This window comes from Corvus cornix, chromosome 3 (assembly GCF_000738735.6).
Source record: "Corvus cornix cornix isolate S_Up_H32 chromosome 3, ASM73873v5, whole genome shotgun sequence".
NCBI lineage: Eukaryota > Metazoa > Chordata > Aves > Passeriformes > Corvidae > Corvus > Corvus cornix.
The window spans coordinates 27314389-27337922 of record NC_047056.1 but is presented as its reverse complement, the minus strand read 5'-3'; the positions used below and the strand labels follow the sequence as shown (position 1 = coordinate 27337922).

Genomic DNA, 23534 nt, shown 5'->3' with positions numbered 1-23534 from the left:
AATTTAAAGAGTTGTACATCCATCTCCAGTTGCCTCTAGGCTGCTGAAGCACAATGGGTATGTAAGGGTTACAGTTAGCTAGGACAGTTCTACAAAGAAATAGAAAATAACTTCCTTTGTTACAGTTGCTTAGTTTTTCCAGATTGCCTGTTTCAAGTTGATGGTGTACTTTTAATAACCACATGTAATTAGGATCCTGGCCTCACGTGTCACTGAGAAGTGGAACCTTAGACTAGACACATCCTTTCTCTACTTAGCCTGAGGAAGTTAGTTGCAGAACAAGATGGTATAGTTAAAGATCACAACTTTATCAGCACACTTTATATGTGGTGGAACTACTATTCCAGACACAGCATTCGTCACTGACAACAACTGGATTTAGCTCACTGGGAAGTTCCTGGGTTTATTGCATGTTTGATAACAGACTTTTAAAACATGTCTCTGGGTTTGTTGTGTGCATACCCTCCCAAACATCTGGGTTTTTTGTAGCATTATTTTGAGCTGTAGTACCTGTTACTAGTGGTAAAAAGTGAGTTTGAAATAATATTCTGCTTACAGTGTTATTATTAGGTAGAAGTAAAATTGCTATATTCCTACTTCGTGGTGGATGCTGCAAACATAATAGGTAGTGCTGATATAGCTCACCTGAGTTGACTGACTGCCATGTAATTTAGCCAATATGACTGTAAATATTAGCCTTAGATACCTCTCAGACATTTGTAGCCTGAAAAGTCATCCGGAGAATCTTGGGTACAGTTCTTGGTGCTTACTCAAGTAAGCTGAAATGGGACTATAAACTTTCACACTACTTTGGTTCTTAACACAGCTCAGAGGGTTTCCTTCTTGTATTTCTCTTTGGATCTACTACTTACTGTGAAAGTTTTGTTAGAAGAGAAGTTGCTTAATATGAGAAGAAGGGATAATATGCAGTTGTAGTTGTTTTAAACAGAGGTAGAAGCTTGTTCCACTTTAGTGTGGTTATCATTGTTTATTTAATAAGGTGTTTTCTAAATGTAAACGTTAATGGTGAGATCAAAGGCAGTTATGCTTGCTATAACTTTAGAACACAAATCCATGAAACCAACTTCTAGTTACAAATGCCAGCCTGAAAAAAACCTCACACTTTCTTCTTGGTGTGTGCTTGTCAACACACACATTCTGTACAATGTGATAAGACACTTGTAGTTAACGTGTGCACGCAACCAAAATAGATTAAAGGCATGTACTGAAGTTTTTAAGACAGTACAGACTAAACAATTAGGAATTTAAGGCATATTAGAAACAGGGAGGGAAAATAATTGTGCTCATTTATTCAGTTTAGAATGAAACAAAAATAATTACATAGCCTTCTAATTGACAGTCAAATGGGTCTTTTGAAACAGTAAGCATACCAAAAAAAATGTGTTTAGGAATATGAGAAAAGCACTCTTAATTTTACTAAAAAGAAATAAGTACAGTAGATTGCCCCACTGTATTTGCATTTGTATAATGAAAGTTCCAGCAGGCAGCTGCTTACTTCGTGGTATTTTTAAAAACATTGTGTTGCTCCTCTGATCTATAAGAATCTGGCCTTTATGTCCTTATCAATGTCTATGTAATTCCCCTTGCATGGGATGCATGTTACAGACCTGTAATAGATGACAGAACTGTCATGCAGTCAGAATTCTGGTTTAACTAGCTACATGCACAGTCCAGCAGAGCTAGATACCTTGCTGAGATCCTGCAACATGCTCTGCTTTCCATGCAATATGCTAAGCATTCTCACGTTATAGAATCTTAGGTGTTCTAAAGAGTGCTGAGGAAACAAGCTCACTTGTGTCCTGAAAGGTTGGCAATTCCTATTTCAAGTCATTATTCTTAAAATGAGTTCTAATATATACTAAAAACCTTGCAGTTCTGCAGTGTCTGTTTAGCTAGACTAAAGAAATCCCTGTGAAGTCCTAACACTGCTGCCAGATGAAAATGCAAAAAGAAAATTTAAGCTAATAGCAGAAGTCAGAATAATTTTGCATTAACCACTGGCTCATGCTCCATCCTTTAAAATGTGTTTTTTGTTCTTGTTAAGATTTGTTTTTGCCAAGCTGCTGTTCAGGTTCCTAGTAATCATCTACAGGTTGTTAAAATTGCCCTTTTCATCCTGCATTTGATATGTAAACTGATTCTTGTGTTAGGCTGTGAGAATGGTAGCTGATGCTTCCCAGCTGCTGAGACAGATAAGGCATTTCATGACAGTTTCATGAAAAATGTTCTGTTCTGTCTCCTGTAGTCCCCACACTTTCCTCTCCACATCAGCCTTTTTCCCCTCAACAAAAGTGCAGCTAGGCCATGTGGCCTAAGTTATTCCCTTGCTGCTGACCCAGCCCAGATGTGACATCAGTACTGGGGTAGGATATGTCAGCTTCCTCAAGGCAGAAGGGAGCATGAAGTAAGGAGGAACTGAGCTGAAAAGTTCTCAGAGATCAAGAGGGGTGTATTACAAGTTGCATATTTTAAGCAAGCAGAATGGAATCTCTTGGAACAGGCAGACAGATATTTGCTGCTTAGATTTTTATCACTTACAGGCAGTTCATACCAAGTCAAGGACATTAAACCAAGTTTGAGGTAATATGAAAGACGGGGCAAAAGCAGGCCAATCGAGTAAGTCAAAGTCATTTAAAAAAGTCCAGAAGAAAGTGAGAGCCTCAGAAAAATGAGGCCAGCAGCTAATACAAAATAAAGCAACCCACTTCCACAGAAAAAAGCAACCCATTTTCATATACAGTCACAAGCATGTGGAAGTGGTGTTATTTTAGTGCAGCCAATGTGCTTAAGAGCCATATCTTATCTGTCTTTGACAACTTGCTGCTTTAGATATACCCATGGGTGCATTGGGCTATATGTAGCCTAAAAGCCATCAGCCAAGAATAAAAGGTGCAAAACTGGTATTATTACCTGTTTGTTAGTGGATTTTGCCCTGTCTTGAGGGTTAGAGAAAATAAGGTAAGGACAGCAACGCTCTTAAGTCCAGGCTTTTAACTGCTGTGCTTAGGGAGTTTTCAAAAGGCCAGTCAAACTGCCTTCAGAACTACTTTGGGCTGTCCAAGCAGCACAGTAAGAACAAGAGCCTGGCTTAGTACCCCTCTGTTCCATGCCACTAGAAGGGAGGAGATGGTGTCTCTTTCTGTCTTATTCATAGATGCGGAGATGGAGTGTTTTATGGTTTCTTCCCTTTGTTCCCTATCTTTGTCACCTGCCATTCGTGAGTGTTCAGAGGTCAGAGACTCAACTGTTAAGAGAGAGCTTGAAACTTATGTAAGGTAACACTGGTTTTTAAAAACCAAAGCAAAAATTGAATGTTTTAGAAGACAGAGGCATAATTAATATTAAAAGTTACATAGCTATTGAAAAACCATGTCCCAAGTTGCAGTTCAGTCAGGTGAAAGAGGCTACATCATCAGAGATCTTTTTAATCATACCAATAATCACCCACTATACACAAAATAGCACAATATACAGGGTCATTGAGTCATCAGGGATATTCACTCTCTAGTTAGGGGAATATGATCAATTCAGAGTCCATCATCTACCTATACTTCTGCAAAGCAAATAGGCAACTACAAATTCACCTAATGTAGGTAAAAATTTCATGAAGGGTTGATTATTGATCACTCAGCAAATCTGATGTAAAAGCAAGTTAAGTAACTTGATGTAAAAGTTAAGAAGCTGTTGTCCGTAGTTTTGTGGATATTAGGGTGGTATTTGACTTCATCAGTGGGTAAGAAAGTATGACTTGTGTTCCATCTGAATGTTACTGAGTGAGCGGAAGGGTTTCAGGGACTTTTTTATTGTTTTGTCCTTTAGACGTGTGTAATATGCAAAATGCTAGAAACAATTACATTTCATTTAAAAGCTGAAAAGATCCACCTGAAGTGTAAGTTTAGCCAAGGCCACAAACTTATGTGAGTTTTGAATATGTGTAGTACCTTACCATGCCAAAGCCTCTCAAGGCTTTTTATGGATGATCTACAACACACAGTAAATGAATGAAAACAAGCAAATCTTTGGCTTGAGAGGCAACTGCTGAAATACTCAGCAACAAAAACAAGCAGCAGAGACAGAATGTATGAAAATGAAAGAATGAAACAAGGTCAATAAAGAGTACCTAAGGCACCTTGTTTAATAGTCATCTTTGCTACACTCCTTAAGACCTCCAAATAACATATAAAGCTGTAAATGCTAAGGAATGTGAAGATGAAACAGCTGAGGAGATTGAAGATGAAAGAGCAGAGGACAAAATACATTACTCTTATTCATAGTTAAAATTCCCATGATCAAAGGATGTGAATAAATATATTCTTTTAAGTGATAATGAAGAGAAGAATCAGAGCTAGGAAAATGAATGAAAGGAGGAACCAGGACCGTTAAGAGTAAGTTCATTTGATATTCATGAATTGCAAGTCAAAGTGAAGTAGAAAAGAAGGCTGGAGATTGGGATATTTCCTCTATTGTCTAGTGCATTTCTCAGTCTCAAGTACTACAGAGGGGGGAAATATCCCCCTTAATTTAAAAAACAAAAGAATAGGAGAGTCCAGTCTGTACTTTGTTTAGGAATATGCATAGTACAGCAGGAACTGCAAAACTGTCCTTGCAAAAAAAAAAAAAAAAAATTCAAAGGAGAATTTTGAAGAGGCGTGGGAATTGTGTTTATTCTACAATAAATATTTTAATCACCACTTAGTTGAGACTTTCATCAAATGCAGTATGTAGTGGACTGGTAATACGAGCTACATCTGATGACAGACTGGTTAAGTCTTGGTTTGGCCACTCCTCCCCGCAAATCAATACCAATTAAAAAAATAAAGGGCAGGGGAGAATTCCATTACTACTCTGGTTCAGTACAAGATGGTTTGTTAAAGTGAGTCGGCTCTATTGAGTTGGCTTCCTGTTCTTGCAATAGAAAATAAGAGCTTATAATTAAAGCTCTCTTTGACATAACTGGCTTACTACAAGTTTGATGATCTGGGTGCAAGATGTTCAGTCAGCTTCCAAATTTATGTTCCCTCCCTACTGCTAGCCAGAGGGAAATTTATGCTTTTACATACTTTACAAGAAAAAAAAGCCAACAAGCCTCTATCCATCTCAGTCTCTGGCCTTATTTGAATACTAGTTCATCTCTACACAGCTAAAAGTTTCAAAACACCATGAGAGATTGAAAGGAGAAATTGCTGAGAAGTCTGTAGGTATCCAAATGTATGCAGCAGAGTAGGAAGTTAGGTCAGCTGAATGCTTCAGGGGATATAAATACTTCTAAGGGGTTTTTTTCACATAGTTTTTGGACTATCAAACTAAAGTCTGCAATAGCCAGAAGCCTGCTTACATTTTAATGCATATTAATTAAAAACTGTACAACAGCATTTAGTGTTCATGAAGATGATTGTTACGCTTTTGGCATTTTTAGGAAAGCACATCCAGCTTTAAAGTAGAATAAGACTACTGTCTTTCAGTACCTAGACTTTGTGCTCATGAAGTACAAAAAGCCACAGACATTTTCCTCATTGTCTGCTTTTACCTTGCGTTCTCCCCTCAGGTATGGCCCATTTCCTGTTCCCTCGGAGCTACCTTTGGCTATACGGCTGGTCTGATTATTGCACCTCTGTGGATACACTGGAACCGGAAGCAGATTACATACAAAAGCAGATAACTGGAGCAAAGAGAGACAAGGTATTTCTTTGTGCAGATTCCATACAGACTGTGCAAAAGTTGGTTTTTTTAAGATAGATATATATATATATATATATAGTCAAAGCAGAAGACTGTCCAAATTCAATTAAAGTATTTCAGGCCAAGCATCACCACTCAATAAAATCACATAGTTGCCATTTCAGCATGGTGCAGTTTTTGCTTCCTCTAGACTGTGTAACCCTGAGAGACTGTACCTTCCAGTCTGAATAAAATACTTGTAACAGATGTGGTGGCTTCTTATTACAAGTTCGTTGAGTTTGATTTTAATCCTCTGGATTTCACTGGTTGTAGAAGGCAGAATCGTAGGTTTAGCTTTCAAACCTGTAACAAATTCTCTGTGTACTTAATGCATTGTATTTAAAATCAGTAGAATTTCACAGTAAGCCTGGCCATTGTCAAATGTCTCTCACGTGATCAAACAGCAGTTTATGCATCTTGAGCCTATTCTCTTCTTCACTGTGTGTTTCTTTGGAGTTAGAATGGCTATAATAGCTTCATCAAAAACGGTCTTCAGTCCTTTCTGTGTTAAAGCTGAACACTCCACGTAGCAGTAGGCTCCTATCTGTCAAGAAAGTAAGTTATTTCAATAGCAGTACGTCTCAGCTGTTCAATTCCATCTGGGCACTGCTGCTTTTTTTTTTTCCCCCCATAGTAACATTACAATGTTTGGCTGCAATCTAAAAAAGTTATATGCATGTGCACCCCCTGTAGGAGAAAATAAGATTTGTGTTTCATCCAAAGATCTGGAAGGTATTTAATTTGGTTGGTTTATATAGGAAACAAATATGGTCTTTAGATTGGCAGTGGGGGCCTAAGATATGTTCAATAATTAAAGAGCAAAAAAAGAATTACATGACCCATTTGTGTTTCAAAAATAAAGGCTCTGTAAGTGTCCTGGTAAGAATTATCCACACAGTAGTTAAAATGGTAGTATGACATTTTCAAATAATTTCTAAAAGATACTTCCAGCATTTTGCTTAGCAGGAGAGGTCCCTTCCAGCCTCAACCAGTCTGGATTTTAATTATATTGACTAATATTTATATAGCTTGTATAGCTTTTACAAGTGTCTACAGTGAAAATTAGAACTACTACTAACAAGAAGTGTAATTACATAAGTCTGCTTGTTACCTTTATTCATTAATGTAAGTAAGTACTGTTAACTGGTAAGCAGTCACAAGGTTTCATATGTGGACTGGTAAAAGATATGCAAAAAGTGGTAAAGGAAGACAAAGTCAGGTAGAAATAGGGGGGTTTTGTTGTTGTTGTTGTTGTTACTTGGTTTCATTAAGGAGTATCCAGTTTACCTCTTTTGCTAACTTCTGTCCTTGCTCCACAGATATGGGCTTCTCTTTCATATCATTCAGTCTTGCCAGAGTTTTTGGGTCATCACGGAGATCAATCTAGCAAGAAAGATTGAAGTCATGCTGGAATACTTCCTCTAAACAAAAGTCAGCAGGCAATATGATACCCTCATTTTAAAGGAGAATTATTTAATGGAATATTATCTCTATAAAAATGGAGTCATGTCACGATTCAAATCATGGACCCTTCCTGATTCAGAAGCCCTGTATTTAAGCTGTGAACCCTTAATCCAGAAGGAACAAACATTTATTCTGTATTCAGCTCTTCAATTAGATGTGATCATCTTAGAATACCAAATGCAGAGCTGAAAGATTAACCCAAAGGTAACACCAACATGTGGGTCACTTCATAAATGAAGCCCAGTCCACTACCCACAAAAAACAAGAGGAAATTTTCTCACTTCTCCCCTTCCTCCTCTGCTTCAGCAAATGTTGCATGTGACTAATAGTTGTAGACCCAGTAATTCCAGTAACGTGGGCATGAGCAGACAATTCTAGTCCATAAGTCCCGTGACTTTTTAGAAAGTCACATGGGAGACGTGCAGCCAATCTTGCCACCCTGTTTACAATGGACATAAGTTTTTTTAACAAAGTGGAGATAGCTCATTGGAGAACAAGATATATCTAGGTTTTTCTGCCACCTCTAAGGGTTGTTCCTCCAAAGGCAGAAGGAGGTGCTGCTCAGGTCCTTTTGGGCCTGAACTTCCAGCCCAGAGAAAAGGCACCATACAATGATCCTAATTGTTTAAATAAAGTAGAACAGAACCAAATATACCTGTGTTCCTACTAGTAAAAAGGGAACATTAGGTGCATATTCCTTCAACTCTGGTACCCACTCTTCCTTCACATTTTGAAATGAAGCAGGGTTTACCACTGAGAAGCAGATAAGGAAGACATCGGTCATAGGGTAAGATAAAGGTCTCAGACGATCATAGTCTTCCTAAGGAAGAAAAATTCTGTTATCTGCAATATTAAATTGTTGCCTGTATTTTGTTAATTTTAACAGTTATATTCAGAAACTGTATTTGCATTTCATGAAGGTTGTTGAGGTAAACTTTCTGAATGTTTAAAACTATTCCAGGTTAGTGTCACTGTTAGAGCAAAATCTACATATGAAGATAACTACATGTCAATATAAGTATTTTGAAAAATGTGTTAATACTGATAGAAACTTCTCTATGAGAATATACAGAAGACTACCATTTAAAAAGTTTTTACTTAAGGAACAAAACCAAAAGGCTTATGGTTCAAACATACTTGCAGATCAAAGATTAGTATTTGTAGAGAAATGAGCAGATGAGACTGCTGTAGAGTCATTCAGGTTACACAAAGCTAGGCTAGATTAAGGCTATTCAGTGCATTTAAATGTTCTATTTTGGATCATACATAGAGGTGATATTTAAAGCCCTCTTTAGAATTTTCATTGTAGAAGCCTTACAGTCCTGTTGCTAATGTTCAGGGCAGTAGGAAGGATCAGAAGGGACCTCTTGTCTCTAGACTGTGCTTTCTATTAGCAAGCCCAGCAAAGGATCAGAAGGAACAGAAATTCAGGGTCAAGAACACTAACAGGGTTAATTAATGCCTTTGTGTTCGTTTGTTTGTTGGGGGTTTGGGGGAGGAGTTACTGTGAAAAGTTTATTTAGGATGTTTAGAACCACAGCATTTAAAGCCAGCAGCCCTACTGCCAGGGCATACAATAGTGTGGCAAGACAAGTACCTGGGAGCATTGCCTGCACTGTAAATCAAATTTCTCTCTGGCAAGGGAGAAAGTGGATTCTTGCCCTCTGTTTTAGCTAACAGCCAGAGGGAACATGCCCCAGCTTCCCTCTGCAAGGCTTCCTTTGGTCTTTGGCAGTGAACCGACGCCTTACCATTCCTACCATAGGGTTTTGGTGGTTTTTGTAACGTAGATAACTAAGACTGAGCCCAGGCATTGCAGAGACACTGATAAATGCTGGATTTATGCCTTCCACAGGAAACACCAGTTTATTATGGCAGCTGCAGCAGTCTCCCTCTTCCCCATGTAAACTCCCCATCTTAATTAAATCTCACAAATAATGGAATGATTTGTTCATTAAACATAGAGACAGAAATGTAATTCAAGTCCATGTTTGAAATGAGTCAGAAAATTAAATTTTTGTTTCCTTGGCAACAGCCACATTACCAGATTATTAACCTACAGTCACACCCTCAAAAACACCCTTCATTGATTTGTTAGGTTTTAAACATGGTCACTAGAATATCAGAAAAACTGTGAGAACTTCCTCAGAAAACAGTTTCTGCTATACCCATCTTTCTATTTGGAAGTCAACAGCTATGGGAAGAGAGCTGTTACTCTCATTGTGAACTGGAGGAAAGACAAGCACAGGCAGAAATTCTGCAGTGGCAAGGAGGTGATCATTACTTGTCATACTCTTGTGCCATTTTGAGTATCCACTCTACTGTCACTTTTGTACACAGGCTTGTCACTTAGCTAGAGCATTCTTAATTGTTAACATGGCTTCCCAATTCCATAACCACAGTAACTGACACCACTGTGAAGCTACCGCATTTGACAGGCCTTTTCCCTGCCAGTGTCAGGCTCTTGTCCTGATTCAGAAGAAAAAAACAGTAACCCTGTCTTTTCCAAATCTGTGGACATTCATCACAGAAAGCAGAAATAACTTCAAGAACATCAAGACAGGAAGTTGAAACTCTTCAATATTCAGTTGGGGTTTTTTTGGCATGTATTTTACGTTTCACTTCTACTACTGAATATAGCTAGATCCTGCTCAGGGTTGCACTCTGTTTTCTGGGGTGGAGATCAAAATCCTAAAAGAAGCTTCCCAACTGCCAATTACTCTGTTCCCTGGAGTACACAACCTGCATGAAAGAACGTACAGTAGATCCATCAGTTGCTCTCAAATTCAGCTCTAAATCATATGTGGGGTATTAGTGTATAGGTTGTGTTTTTTAAAAATCTAGTTTAAAGCTGTAATTTATTCCTACCACCAAAGAGCTGCCATCCCTATACTCTACATTTTCTCAAAATGTCATATTTGGATTACGATAACTAGAATACTGCCTGCACTAAACGCTGGAGTGGAGAAAGCATTTCATGTCAGCAGAAATTACTGTAAGTCCATTAACCTTAAAATAGCTCTTTAGTTAATCCATTTCAAATTACAGATGGACCTTTATTCATAGCAAATATTAATCATTTTCTTAAAGCCAGTCTCAGGTCTGATCTCCTTTCCTGCTCCTGCATTTGTTTATGTGCCTTTTGATTTATACCCTGTCCCACTCGCACTGGGTAAGCTGTGGGTCCATGCAGTGTAATTAAGAAGTTAAACTGAAGGCAAGTACAATGTGATTGGATACATCATGTACCGCAGCCAAAGATGTGTATGGTATTTGCTACAGTGGCTTCACTGCATTTACTCTTCCTTAAATTATCAGAAAATTTGGCTGTACCCACCAGTCCTGCTGCTTGAAACATGTCTGTGCTCTCAGGCTCTCCTTTAAACCTTGTCTGTGCTCTGAACATTAGGTGTGCATCAATATTAATAGTGGCAGTAGTTCTAACAAAGCCTCCCACCACATGATTGGACTGGTCCTGAGTCCTCCTGTGAGAAACCCAACTTAAATTTTGTCAGCATCTCGTAGGCCATCTGTGCTTAAAGACTCCTTCCGCTTCCCAACAGCCCCTCAGAAACAGCAATAAACCTGTAAAACTGATGTATTGGGCCAACATAACTGCTGCAATTGGTAGAAGAATCTGAAATACCAAATTAATTTAGACAAAATATTAGAGAAGCCTGGAAAAATCTTATTGCTTCAACTATAATTTATTTCCTGAATCTAGTATAAGGGAAATAAATGTGGTTTATTCTAAAATTAAATGCAACACCAAAATTGATTATCCTAGCCAGTCAACATAAATTCCTATTTGAGTGCATGTACACACCACCCTATACAGCAATTAGACTAATTAGACAATCTGATTGGGGGAGGCACTGCATATATATTTAGGCTTTAAAAATATTTAAGGATACTAGCAGGAATATTTTAAGAATGTGAATAAGATGGGCAAGAAAGCCCCTAAGGATCAAAATAGTCAGTATAAGTCTCAAAAACTCCAGGCTATAATGGTGAAACAGCTCATTCTCCAACATACTCTAGAGTTTTTAAAAAATTGTTTGCTGAAGCAGGTGAATACAGACAGAAAATACGAGGGCTGTAATAACTCCAAACAAAATTGGACACAAGGATGTTGATTTAATTAATGTTCTGTGGAGCTGTGATCCCTCTAAAAGACATGACACTGCAGCAGGGCTGTTCATCATTTCCCTAGTATCCCTGCGGAAACCCAGGACAGCTGCCAGTACACAACAGACATGAAAAAGGAGATGAGATGGACTAAGGACTTGGCTTCTCAACTACTACAAATGGGGCGTTTTGTTTTAGAGTGGAGGGTGGAAGTTCAGACTTTTAAATTACCATGTCTTCTTATGGTAGGCTACAGTTATGTCTAGCATTGCCTTTATCTTGGTTCCTTAAAATCTTGGTTCCTTAAAATCTTTAGGTCTCCTATGTTACAGTACCTAAAAATCTGCCTGAGATTTTCTGCTGCCTTATACTTGAATACTGTATTTTGGATGGTGAAGTGGATTTGCTCTAACATGTCCAAAATCTGGCTATTTCCAACATTTACCTGTTCATAAACAGAGGTCTTGAGAAACTTTTTGTATGCAGACTGAAGAATGGTATTGCAATTCCACAGCATTATAATATTCATTTCATGGGTTTGCTCAGACCAAAAGCAGATTGCAGTGCCCCATTTCAAGTCATGCATTTGATTTTGAACTAATACTTTTACCCAGTTCTATAGATAGATATCAGCTGAGAGACACAGCTAAAACCACACAAACTGTGTTCCTAACTCTGCCACTGACACAGTATGTAGTCCTGAACAAATCATTATCCTCTCTCTATTTGCATCTTCCCATCTGTAGGGGTTTGCTAGTTTAATAATGCATTAGTCTTTGCAAAGTACTCCAAAAGCCTTTGATGTACACAGCTTATGTGCAGTGGGATACTTTTTAAAAAATAAACTCAGACAAAGTGGAGTATAATTATTTCTGGACAACCTTCTTGACCCACAAAAAGCATTATTTCCTTATATTTATTAGAAAACTGAAATGAGAGGTGCAGGCATACAGAGATTCTGTCATACTAGAGACCTTGTAGCTTCCCTGACTTGTGGTATCACGCTCCTCCCAGCTCAAGTTAAAGTGATGGACACAGAGACAGAGGTCCTTACCCTGCTGTCAGTAATGTGAGACCACAGGCCTCCTTCTCATCTGGAATGGTATTAGGGTCTCTCTGTCCACTTTGGAGAGATGAAAGGCAATTAGTCCTTTGCAGCCAATATCTTCCCTCATCTTGACCAAGACCTTTGAGGAATTTCACACCTCTCAGGTCTGCCATTGCAAGTAGCAAAGACAATGTTAACCTAGATCTGTCTGTTTGATTTTTATTTCCTTGCTAGTGTTTTTAAAAAAACAGGAGAAACCAAATTCTGATATGTCATTAACACTGACGCAGGGGCCTAAGATGTGTCATGTTTTAATACACAGTGTCTTGTTCTGACAGAACCGAAGTAATGAATTATTTTATGTGTTTTGCAGCTTAGGAATGAAATTTTAACAATGCACCTCCAGTTGTTATACTGACATACCCTTGATAAACCTATTTCTATTCCAAGAGGTATAAAGTAGATGGGTGGAAACAAAATAAAGCTTGCACCACTGGAAGAAAAACTGGAGCTCAAAACCGCTGGGTTTGTGATCTCTGTGTTAGCAACCATCTGTTGCTTTCACAGCTTACAACACCAATCGTAAGAAGAGGTTCTCACTCCCAACCATCTGTTTTTAGAGGGGAAGCCAAAAATAGACATCAGGCAGAGTTGCTAGAGGAATCCAACCTTCATGCAGCAAAGGGTAAATCACTACTGCTCAGAGGGGCTCAGTGAGGCAGAGTTTTGCAGAGTAAAATCCCAGGTAAAAGTCTAAGTTTTAACCATTTCATAGTAACAAGATTCAGAAGTCCTCTCTCACTATGAATTGCCATATTTCAAGTTTTGAAATGCATTTCAAAGCTATCCTTCAAGACTGCATTTTTCAGTTTTCCTACCTGAAAATAAGTTTCTGTTTCAGAAGACTCCCTGTAATATTTTGGAAAACATAACAAGTGAACCATAATGACTGCTGTACATAACATATGGACTTAGTAACAGCTCCCAGCTACCTCTGGACACATCTTGCCATCTCCCGCAAATTGGAATTAAAGGCTGATCTGCAGCTTTGCCATAAGCACCAGGCAAAGCCTCTGAAGGCTTTGAAAGCAACTGCTTACTCCTGAAGCACACCAGGAAACAGACTTCACTCTGCTGAATCACCCTGTGGTTTCTGATTCTATGAGATGCTTGGTGGGGGAGGAGAGAGAGGGAAGTGGCCTGTGCTGCCCCATGCCAAGCATAAATTGCTTCCCTGGCTAAAAAACACACTTCAAATTTTTCAGTCTGGGCTGAGTAACACTGTAACCCTTTGCAAGGAAGGGGAGTGGAGTGTCCCCCAGGATGCTGGTTTCCTGGCACTGCCACTCACCAGGCACCATTAACGCAGGACCATTTGGCACAAAGCTGCAGTTTGGACTGACACTGCATTGCCATAAAACGTCTGCTTGTCCAATTCCGCAGCCCAAGCTCTGCTACGCTGATGACTGTATTTGATTATCCAGTTGCCTACATCTGTAGCCCCTAGCTTCTGAACAGCAAAACAAGAGCGATGCAGTGATTATTCCCTGGCTGCAGGGGAAAAGTGCACTACAGACCCTCTGTCTCTTCACAGGCTTCTGAGGATACAGCTTGCATTGCTAAAGAAAGCAGAATTGCCCAGTTGTGGTTTGTTCGCACAGGTTTCCCAGAGAGTGCAAAAAGCTGCTGGTTTGGGCCCAGCATCTATTTTTAATTTTTAGAAAAGGCTGCAAGAATGCAGGGTAAGTGCTCTTCCATTGTATTCTAAAAATGAAGTAAACTGATCTAAATCCATTTCTGAATTCCTGTGAGGAGGACTGTTCAAAGGACATATGAATCATACATTGAAAAAGCCCAGGGTTTGTGAATTACCTTTTTTTTTTAAACAAAACTTTCCTCGTAGCATATTTGGGAACTGTGCAGGTGCTTACATGTCTGAAAAGCTTTTCTGGATAGAGAGAAATAACTAGCTGGAAGATGGAGCCTAGTAAGATGGATTTTAGAGCATTAGAGACAGGAAGAACAGAATGTTTCTTTTATTATACACAAAATTTTCATTAAGCGATCAGATTTGATCCCAGCCTTAATGTGGGATTCAATACTGTCCAAATGCTACATCTAGCCATGTGGTGATGCTAAACTACTTTCCTAGATGGTCTCAATAGCACACTCCCTTCTCTCCATCACCATGAGAACTTCGACTTGCTGGTTTCTTCTTGGTTGTCTAAAAGTGAAAGTCCATGAATTTTCTCTGTAGGGCTTATTATTTTAGCATCTGTATCAATGGAACATGTATTCAGCTGACTGCAAGCACAGTTCTACTTCAACACATTCACTTAAGCCAGTTGCCTACCCACTATGGAGCTCCTAAGAAGTGGCAGAGTAGCTGCCATGGACAAACCTTTCACTCCTTGCCCATAAGAAATCTCAGTCCTGCAGTGTGTTTCTTTCTCACTGTCAGTGACTTTATGAACAGCACTCTTTCCACACCGGATTTCCATTTTCTCCAGGAAAGGAATTCACCCCAGTTGTTGTGTCTGCAGCCATGAACAATCAGGATTTTCCATTCTTTCAGATACAGCAAATCAAAGTTAAAAAATTTAATGCACCCTGACATGGAGATCTGGTCAGATCCTCTGCAGAACCTGCTCTTTGGAAAGATGGGTTCTCTCACTATTTTCACAGAACAATATGACCTGTTCTCACAGGCAAAACAGCCTATAGAATAGAGTTGGTTTAACACTGTTATCCCTATAAGACATGTCTTTTAATTTGCTATCTATATAAAGACTGATCAGACAAGCAAGACTGATCAGTTAAGTGTCCCACTCCCTTTCACCTTTTATAAGTAAACCCCTTCAGTCCAGTGTTGAGCAACAGATAGAAGACTACAGCTTCACACTGCCTCCTCAAGATTAGCTCCCATCACACAGCTTCTCAGGAGAGTGCCAGGGCCATCATCTGCACCTTGAGTGAACACATCACAATGAAAGAGTTTCTGGAATTAAAGGAGTTCCTAAGAGTCTTCTGCACCTTGTTTTATATCAAGTCCCATTTGGTAGGACTAACAGCTTCCATTGAAGAACATGGTAAAACACTCAGCAGATGTTAAGGCAATTGAAAAACTGCCTATGGTTTTTCTTTCTTAAATAGGGAATTCGTAAGCCATCTCACTGCCCGTGGCTGGCCTATCTCTTGGTCGTAACTGAAGATGCATTCCAGGTCACACCTGGCATCCATCCCTTGTTGATTCCAACACTGAATCCCAACTGGAAATCAGACCAACAAGGAATTAGCATTAAGTTCATTCTAATGATGATCTTAAAGTCTTGATGGCTACATCTAATTTAGAGCACAAGCTGCCTGAGGTTCTCTGAGTCTGTGTTTTATTCACATGAAGCAATACACTCACCTAGGATGCTGACAGATGTTGCTTTGCTCTGGAGAATAATGCTACCACCTGCATTTTTATGTGCACACCAGCGAGTGCCAGACATAGCAAAGAATTATTGCACACGTGCCACAGCACAGATGCAGCATGGAGCGGGATTAAAACAGACTGGGGACAGTAACTTAAAAGTGTCAAATGACAAAACCTCTTCAGAACTGCTGAAAGTGTCACATAGCATTCAGACATTTTTCTTAACGCAGCTCACCCAGTCACTAATTCAAACAAATAGACTGCTTATAAAACCATGGAACAGAGCAGTAAAAAGATACAGTTCTTCTCCTCTCTGTCCTTATTTTACATTTTTTCTCATTAGAGGAGGAGCAGTTTGTTAGAAATGCAATTGCTAATTTGGAGGCCTAAAAAAAAAAGTCCTGATGTTCTGCCCCAAAGCATCCTTTTTTGAGATGTTGAAGATTCACAGTAGAACTGCAGGATGTGGAATCGGTGTGCTTTATATTATTTAATTACCAGGTTCCTGGAGTCTCTATAAAGCACATCCTTTTCACCTTTAAATGAAAGATTAATTTCTAGTACCCCACAGATACAGAGAAAGCTTGATACATGAAGATACATGAAGGCCAAAAGTTTAAAGACATGCAGCAAAGGGCAAAACCATTTTATTTTCCTAGGTTTTTTAGGTAGTGGTGTATGAGGACAGGAATAGCTGACTCGTCATTTTGCATACCTGGGACTGACAAAACCTTATTGCTGAAGTAGGTTTTACATCCACTTTGTCCATGTGTTCTTAATAAAGGAACTGGAACAAAGTTTACTGAAATCAGCAGTAGGGTGCCAGCTAACAGAGCTTTGGATCAGACCCTAACACACTGTAAGCTCTTTTACACTGCAGGTCCGTGCTACTGAGACAGTGCTCTCATCTAAATGATATTTACTTTCTTTTAAGATGTAGTTTGGAGGCTGAGTCAGGAGTTAGGCTATAAATGAAAACTGCATTTTTTTATACTTCTCCTATTTACCAAAATACAGAGAGCTCTTTGCAAAGGAAACAAATTTCAAAGGAGAAGTCTGACTATGGACCTGATGAAAATTCCCAGGATCTCATATGTTCTCTATCAGAAAAACTCTGCAAGTCATGCTACCTTACCCAGTTGTCCCATTCCATCACTCCTGCCTCCTGCAGCACAGCTGTAGATTATATGATACTCAGCTGAGTGCAGGTGCACACACCATCTTAAAATGAACTTGGGCAGTAAGAGGATATGCAATAACATTGTGCTGGAAGAGCAGTAACTATTGCTTGTATTCAGTATTTCCTTTTTAGCTGGTGATGTTTGGACAGCATTGAAAGAGGCCACTGTGCGTCAAAGAAATTAAAAATAAGTAAAATTCAGACAGAATTCTGTCACAAACTGAAAGATATCTACTGACTCTTAACCCAGGAAAAAAAAGGGCTTTTTACTTGCCCATGTAATCAATGTTTAGCAAGGGTCTGCCCTCGGTCAGTAGTCTTCATAAAAATGTGCTTTTAACATATCAAAAATGGAAGTTTCAGAGAACTGTCAAGCTTGGTTTGCTTTGTGTTCTTTATTTTGGTCTGTCATTAACTTGCTGTTAATGTGGCAAAGATATTCTGGATCTAGATTTTCGAATGCATCCCTCAGGTTTGATTTTAACATAACTCAGTGTCGCTATTCAGAAGTACTGTGGGGCTTTTGGCAGTCCAAAAATGAAATGTACCTGTCTTGAGTTTCCAACATCTATCTAGTGTATGCTTCTGGGAACTCAGAATGCCATCTCCCATTCTGCAACTCCCCATCTGGTGATAACAGTACTTACCTATCCTAGGAAAGCTACCGTGCTTTCAAAGCATGAGTCACAGCTCACAAGGAGGCGTTTAGATGCAGGCTTTGCGCTGAGAGTATTATTGTTGCAAGGCCATTTTTAATAGCAAATCTGAAGGTATAAAGTCCTCTTCCTTTTAAAGAGAAAGCCTGTCTTTGCTTAAACCTTATCTAGAGAACTCCAAATATAGAGATTGTTAGCTCAGGCATTTCACCTCCTCTTAAAAGGAGAAAAACCTAAATTGCAAAGAGACAATCTAGGCATGTTTTTATTTTATCTGCATACATCCAGTTGTTAAATCTACGTGGCTGGCAACATCCTGAGGCACAGAGCAGCTTCAGCGGAGGCTGAGCTATTCATAGGCCAGCACGCTGGGCCGGGAGTGAGCTCATGAGCTCACAGCCTCCCAGTGCCAGCTGCCAGCTCGGCTGGGACATGTAAAGGGAGCGAGGGAAAATACATGTGGGAGGAGGGAGGCGCGGGGGGGCAGAAAGGGGACATGATGTTAGTTGCTAACATATCACGTCTAGATCTGCCAAAATCATGTTGGAGGTCTCTGTGTTTACACCTCTGCAGTAAAGGGTGGCAGGCTTTGCAGTGTGTGAGACTGCTTCGCTCCAGGCTGACATTTGGAGCTACAGCTGCCTGGTAGGGGCAACTCAGAAGTAGCAATGTGCTCTGAGGAGGGACATTTCTTATTTCACAACAGACCAGCAGCTGCCTCTCTTCTCAGTAAGAGACTGGAGTGGTACCTAGGGCTAGACCAGGGCTACCTTCCAAAGCCAAGACAAACAGCCACCAAGGAGTATAAAGATTACTGCTATTTATTTATAGCAACCACCACAAGTTTAGGGACCACCCATTTTAATAACCACACCTCACATTTATAACCGTTTGTTTTTAAACCTCTCCTTAATGTGGACACTCATCTCCCTAATACCTGAGTTAGCTTTACACACTTAAGCAGCCTGGCCAGCTCTAACACAGAATTGCTTTAGCATCAAGGCTTCAGTTAACAACCAAAAAATCAGTGTTAAGATGAATTAAGATGGCTATGGCTGCAACCAGTGTGACCATCTGAGCTGAGACGTGCCAAGAAGTGGCTTGTTCTGCGCTTGTGCTTAGCATGTTTTGTGGTACTGTTCTGGTGACAGGTGAGAAGGTACCAAGAGCTTCATTGTATCAGACCACGTATTAGGGCCTTTAAGGCAGAGGTATAAAAGCAGAAAGCCAAGGAACACAGTTTACCTCAGCTTTGTCTGACCAGGCCCCACTAGTATCAACAGTAAGTGATGCTGAGGGATGTAAATGTTATTATGAGGCACTGCACCATAGTAAGATTCACCATACCCTGCTCTGCACTGCCCAGATGCTGGCTTGGTGCCAAACCTGCACCAAGCAGCCATGCCATGCCTCAGCATCTCTCTTCCCAGAGCAACACGAGCAGTACAGGCTCTGCTATGGCACCTCCCCCATCCTTCCTCTAGGTCCCAACCATCCTGCACAGCAAAGACATAGGAGCAGAGCAAGACTTCCCCCTGTACATGGTCAGCACACACTGGAAGAAAGGGACACCATGAATGAAAATCCTATAGCAAAAGGAACTGGCAGGAGGATGGACTCCAACTGCCATTTTAAACAACAACGTTCAATATAGAGCAAAATCCCCAAAAGGCAACTGCTCTGTGTCCTACCATTTATCCCGACCATTTGGGACATGGCAAGGGGACATGTGGCACTCCTCTTTGCTAGTGCTTGCAGACTTTTCTCCAAAAGTGTTTAACATCTTGAGAGTTGGGAGTATTACTTGTGATATTACGGAAGAGCAAGATGATAATCACTTGCCAGCAGTTCAAAAGCACTCCAACATGGTGATCTTAACAGACCCCTGATGAAGCCATGGTTCTCTTCCCAAGCTGATTTTGCCATGTAGCCCTGTTCAATGAAGAGCAATATTGACACACAGTCTCCCAGAAGAGGCTGCTGCAAGGCCTGACGCATCCAAGCATCAATATCACAGGCACCTCATGTTTAAACTTCAGTGCATTGATGCAAGTCTTCAGTGCAGGTAGGTTCCACAGTTCTCATCTTCTGCGGAAACCAAGACCTGCTCTAAGCCCACCCAGTGCAAGCAGCAAGGCTAAAAGGAGCTGCTGGCTCCACCTGTGGGAAGAATTGCTGGAGGAATGGCACCAAATTCCCACCCACCTCCTGACATGGGAGGCCACCTCCACAGCTGCAAACCCAGATGGGCTCTCAGAGCCTCCACTGCCCAACAGCTGTACTGGCTATTTTCTGCTGAACCAGGGCCTCAGTATTTTCAGCCAGAGAAAAGCCTTCTTGAACTCACACACACCCAGAGGCCTGTGTATAAACTGAACTTTGTGAACCACTAGTGGCATTCTTCCTTGCTATATATATTACCAGGGAAAAGAATGGGATTTTAATAGATTTATTCTCAACCTATTTTAAACTCATGAAGATATGAGGCCTTATGTCATCATTATGGTTACTACATGTGATCCTGTGTGTGTTGTGAAGAAGTGAGCTAGAAATGAGTACTGCAGGAACTCAAAAGCTTGCAACTCCTCTGCCAAAGCAAAGTCTGTCACAAGTTGCTAAATACATAACCACGCCAAGTTAAAGAGACCCACACATTGATAAGTCAGTATTTTAGGGTGATGAGCCTGCTGTTCACCAGCTATGAATCAAAAGGTCTTTAATCTTTCTTCTTCTATGGGCTTTCCGCATGGATTTAGAGTAGGTCACTATCTGAGCTTTCATTTACCCCTTCACTCCTCTTCCCCCTGAACTGAGACCTGTAGATTGTACCTATTTACTTTGTCCAGAGCTGGAAGTATAAACATGATGATGATTGTGGACTGCTTAGCTACCACAGCGATCATGCACAGCCAAGTTTTATAAAATTCTACTCTCAGGCCAATATTTTGCAATAAGATTATTTGGGGATGACAGAGACAAAAGCACTGATGTATGCTGGCATAGAAATCCCAACTTTGGGCAGCAATGCATCCGATCCATATGGAAGTCTATGGAAGCACCAGGCATGTACCAGGTACAGCATGCTGTTTCCTCAACACAGAGAAGACATTATCAACTCATGTCTTTTCTGCTCTTTACTGAATATATTTAAGCTTTAGTGTAAGTTTTCTATTACTGCACAGCTTTGAGAAGACAGGCTTGTCAGCTGCTCTGACAAAGCAGCTTTTAACTGAATGAAGTTGCTGGACTGGCATCTTGATACAGACTCCCTTCTTTAGTTGTACTGGATGTTGGGATGGGGCTCCCATGGGCAGTCTCAGATGTCCACCAGTTCCCCAAACATGCTGAAGTGGGATGGGGATAGTGGTAAAGATTTTATTAGTACCACAGGTCTGACTAAAAGGGGAGTTTTGCCAAGACCGGATATATCTGTAAAGGTAACCTCATTAAAATACCCTGTGTGAACTGAGGGTCCTCTGAATCAGGCCAACAAGATCTATTCCTAGGTGCCTCAAAAACTGCCCTGGAATTCAAAATGAAGATTTCAGCTTTTCAGGAATGGGGAAAAAAGCTTACCTCAACTTTTTCTATATACAGCTTCACAGTGAAAAGTTTTTCTTGGTATAACAAGAACACCTTCATTTGCTGTTTGTTGTAAACTGGCCAGTTTTCCCTACTAACTTTTGAGGAGGCCAAAGGTCCCCTGGGTTCGCACTCAGCACATTCAGGCAGTTGGATACCACAAAACCACCTTAGTTAAGGTTACACGGAGCTAACAACACATACTCACATTAGTAGCAACAAGCCCAGCACAAGCAGTTTGAGACGGCATCCCCAAATACATTATGCACACTTACAGAAGTGCTAGGGTTGCTTTTACACTTTCCAATGCTCATTATAAAAAAAAAATTACTTGCACACTAACCAAATGCTTTGTCTGAGCACTACATCCTCACTTGCAACCTACTTAAGCAACATTTTAAAGCCATGTTCTGAACCAATTACTACTGAAAAACAGGACTATGATAGTAATAAGAAGTGCATTTAAATGTGACTAGTTTGTGTTTATGTCAATGAGATGACAACCATGAAGTCAGTGTTTGTGGGAAGAGTCTCACCCTTCAGGGTATCAGCTTTCTGGAAATGGCACTGTTTCCTACAATTCTCATGGAATTAGGTTTTTTACTTATTTCAGGCCTAACAAAGATATAAGGCTGGTTAAATGCTGATTCCCTAACTCAAGGCTATATGCAGATCTAAAAAGGTACACTGATTCAGGCAGCAGTTGTTCAATTAAGTATAGGAATAACATGGTTAAAAAGTACGGCTTCAGTCTATGCGAGTTCAGCGAGATTATCTTACTAGTTGCTCTTTACAACAAGGAAGCATGTCTGAGGTCATGTGAGACCAAAGCACATGCTCACACTGTAAGAAGAAGTTTTAGTATAAGGAATGCACAACTTTACAGAAACCCGTGCTGTGTTTCCGTATATGCTCTGCACCTCCTTGGGAGACGCCTGCACCTCCTGGGACCAGGCCCTTCACAAACTGTTTCAAATAAGGGATCCCCAGAAAGCTGGGAATACTCCGGAGACCATGCTCGGCCCATTGCTGGCGCCATGCAAGTTAAGCTAAGGAAGAGATGACTTGAATCACGAAGCCCTTTAGAAACCACTAGGCCAGTGACCCCTCCAAACATCCAGCATTTTATCCATCATTAAAGTTACTTAAGAGCCATGCTGACATCAAAAGCATCTTTCACAACTGCCTGTAATAATCTTAACCAAATGAACCATTTGAGTTGTCTGGGACAGCAAAAGAAACCCAGGTTATCTCAAAGGCAGTGGCTGAGAATTACATGTTATTATTTTCCACCTTTAGTTTGAACAACTCTTTGTAGCTATTTGAGTGCTGTAAACCACAACCAGGGCAAGCTGCGGCCGCCTGGCTCTCCATCCGACCCGAGGCGGCTGAGGCAGCATGTGCCCTCTGTGCTGAACGGGGCGCATTTCCCCACCTGAAGGCCGACGGGAGGGTCGGCACCCCGGGGAAGGGGGTGGCTGGCCGGGGGGCGATGCCCGGCCCGGAGAACTGCCCTGCAGGCGCCGGGCATCTTCCCACCCCAGCGCCGGGCGATGCCGTGGCGCCTCGGCCCCAGCACCGCTAAAAATAAAGCCCGTCTCCTCCTGTCCGCCCTCGGGAATCGAGGTTGGATCGATGGTTTTCTTTCAAAGCCGGATTTTATCAATCGACCCCCACCCTCGCCGACCCGCCTCTGAACTGCCCAGCCCGGACCACAGCTCTGCGAATAACTTCAGCGCCGGGATCGCCGCCCGGCGGGGGAACGGGGCCGGGGGTCCGCGGGCGGCGCTCGGCACTCACCTGGCCGGCGGTGTCGTACAGCCCCAGCAGGTACTGCTTGCCCCCGACGGTAACGCTGACTGCGAGGGGGGAGAAACACACCGGGTGAGGGGGGGAAAACCCGGCCGCTCCCCCCCCCCGGCAGGGCAAGGCCGGGGGCTGAAGGGAGGAGGGATGGGAGAGAGCGGCTGCCGCCGCCGGCGGTAGCGGGGCCCCCCGCCCGCTCACCTGCGTAGTGGTCGAAGACGGTGGGCACGTACTCCTCGGGGAAGGCGTCGTTGGCGTAGCTCATCAGCAGGCACGTCTTGCCCACGGCGCCGTCCCCCACCACCACGCACTTCAGCATGACCGCCGCGCTGCCATGGGCCATGGCCGGAGCCCGCCCTCATGGCCCCGCGGGCGCGCCCCGCCGAGCCGGGCCCCTCGGCATCGCCGCCGCCGCCGCTCAGCGGGCGCCCCCGCCGGCCCCCGCCGGGCGCGGCCCCCCGCCATCCGCCGCCGCGCTGGGCCCGGCGGGAGCCGCCTTCCCCGGCCGCG

At 41.6% G+C, this 23534-nt stretch overlaps 2 protein-coding genes across 5 annotated transcripts in view; one reads left to right on the top strand and one right to left on the bottom strand.

The window, feature by feature from the left end:
- Nucleotides 1-12200, top strand: part of PIGF (phosphatidylinositol glycan anchor biosynthesis class F) — a 23657-nt gene extending 11457 nt beyond the window's left edge. For 2 of the 3 annotated variants that reach the window (XM_010393705.4, XM_039569606.1), the window contains one exon: nt 5567-5946. In XM_010393705.4, coding sequence (XP_010392007.3) covers nt 5567-5680 — 114 coding nt within the window. In that variant the 3' untranslated portion in view covers nt 5681-5946. Of the gene's footprint in view, nt 1-5566; nt 5947-7058 lie in introns of those variants that run through there. The other variant, XM_010393706.4, reaches the window with a different exon arrangement.
- Nucleotides 969-23534, bottom strand: RHOQ (ras homolog family member Q). 2 transcript variants are annotated; one of them, XM_039569607.1, is made up of 5 exons: nt 23226-23534; nt 23019-23077; nt 7859-8023; nt 7027-7122; nt 969-6283 (listed from the first exon to the last, which is right to left on the bottom strand). In XM_039569607.1, exons 1-5 carry the CDS (start codon nt 23365-23367, stop codon nt 6128-6130), a joined length of 618 nt encoding a protein of 205 aa, XP_039425541.1. In that variant the 5' UTR covers nt 23368-23534; the 3' UTR covers nt 969-6127. The 2 variants fall into 2 exon arrangements, with proteins under 2 accessions (XP_039425541.1, XP_039425542.1); XM_039569608.1 differs by having other exon boundaries at nt 6193-6279.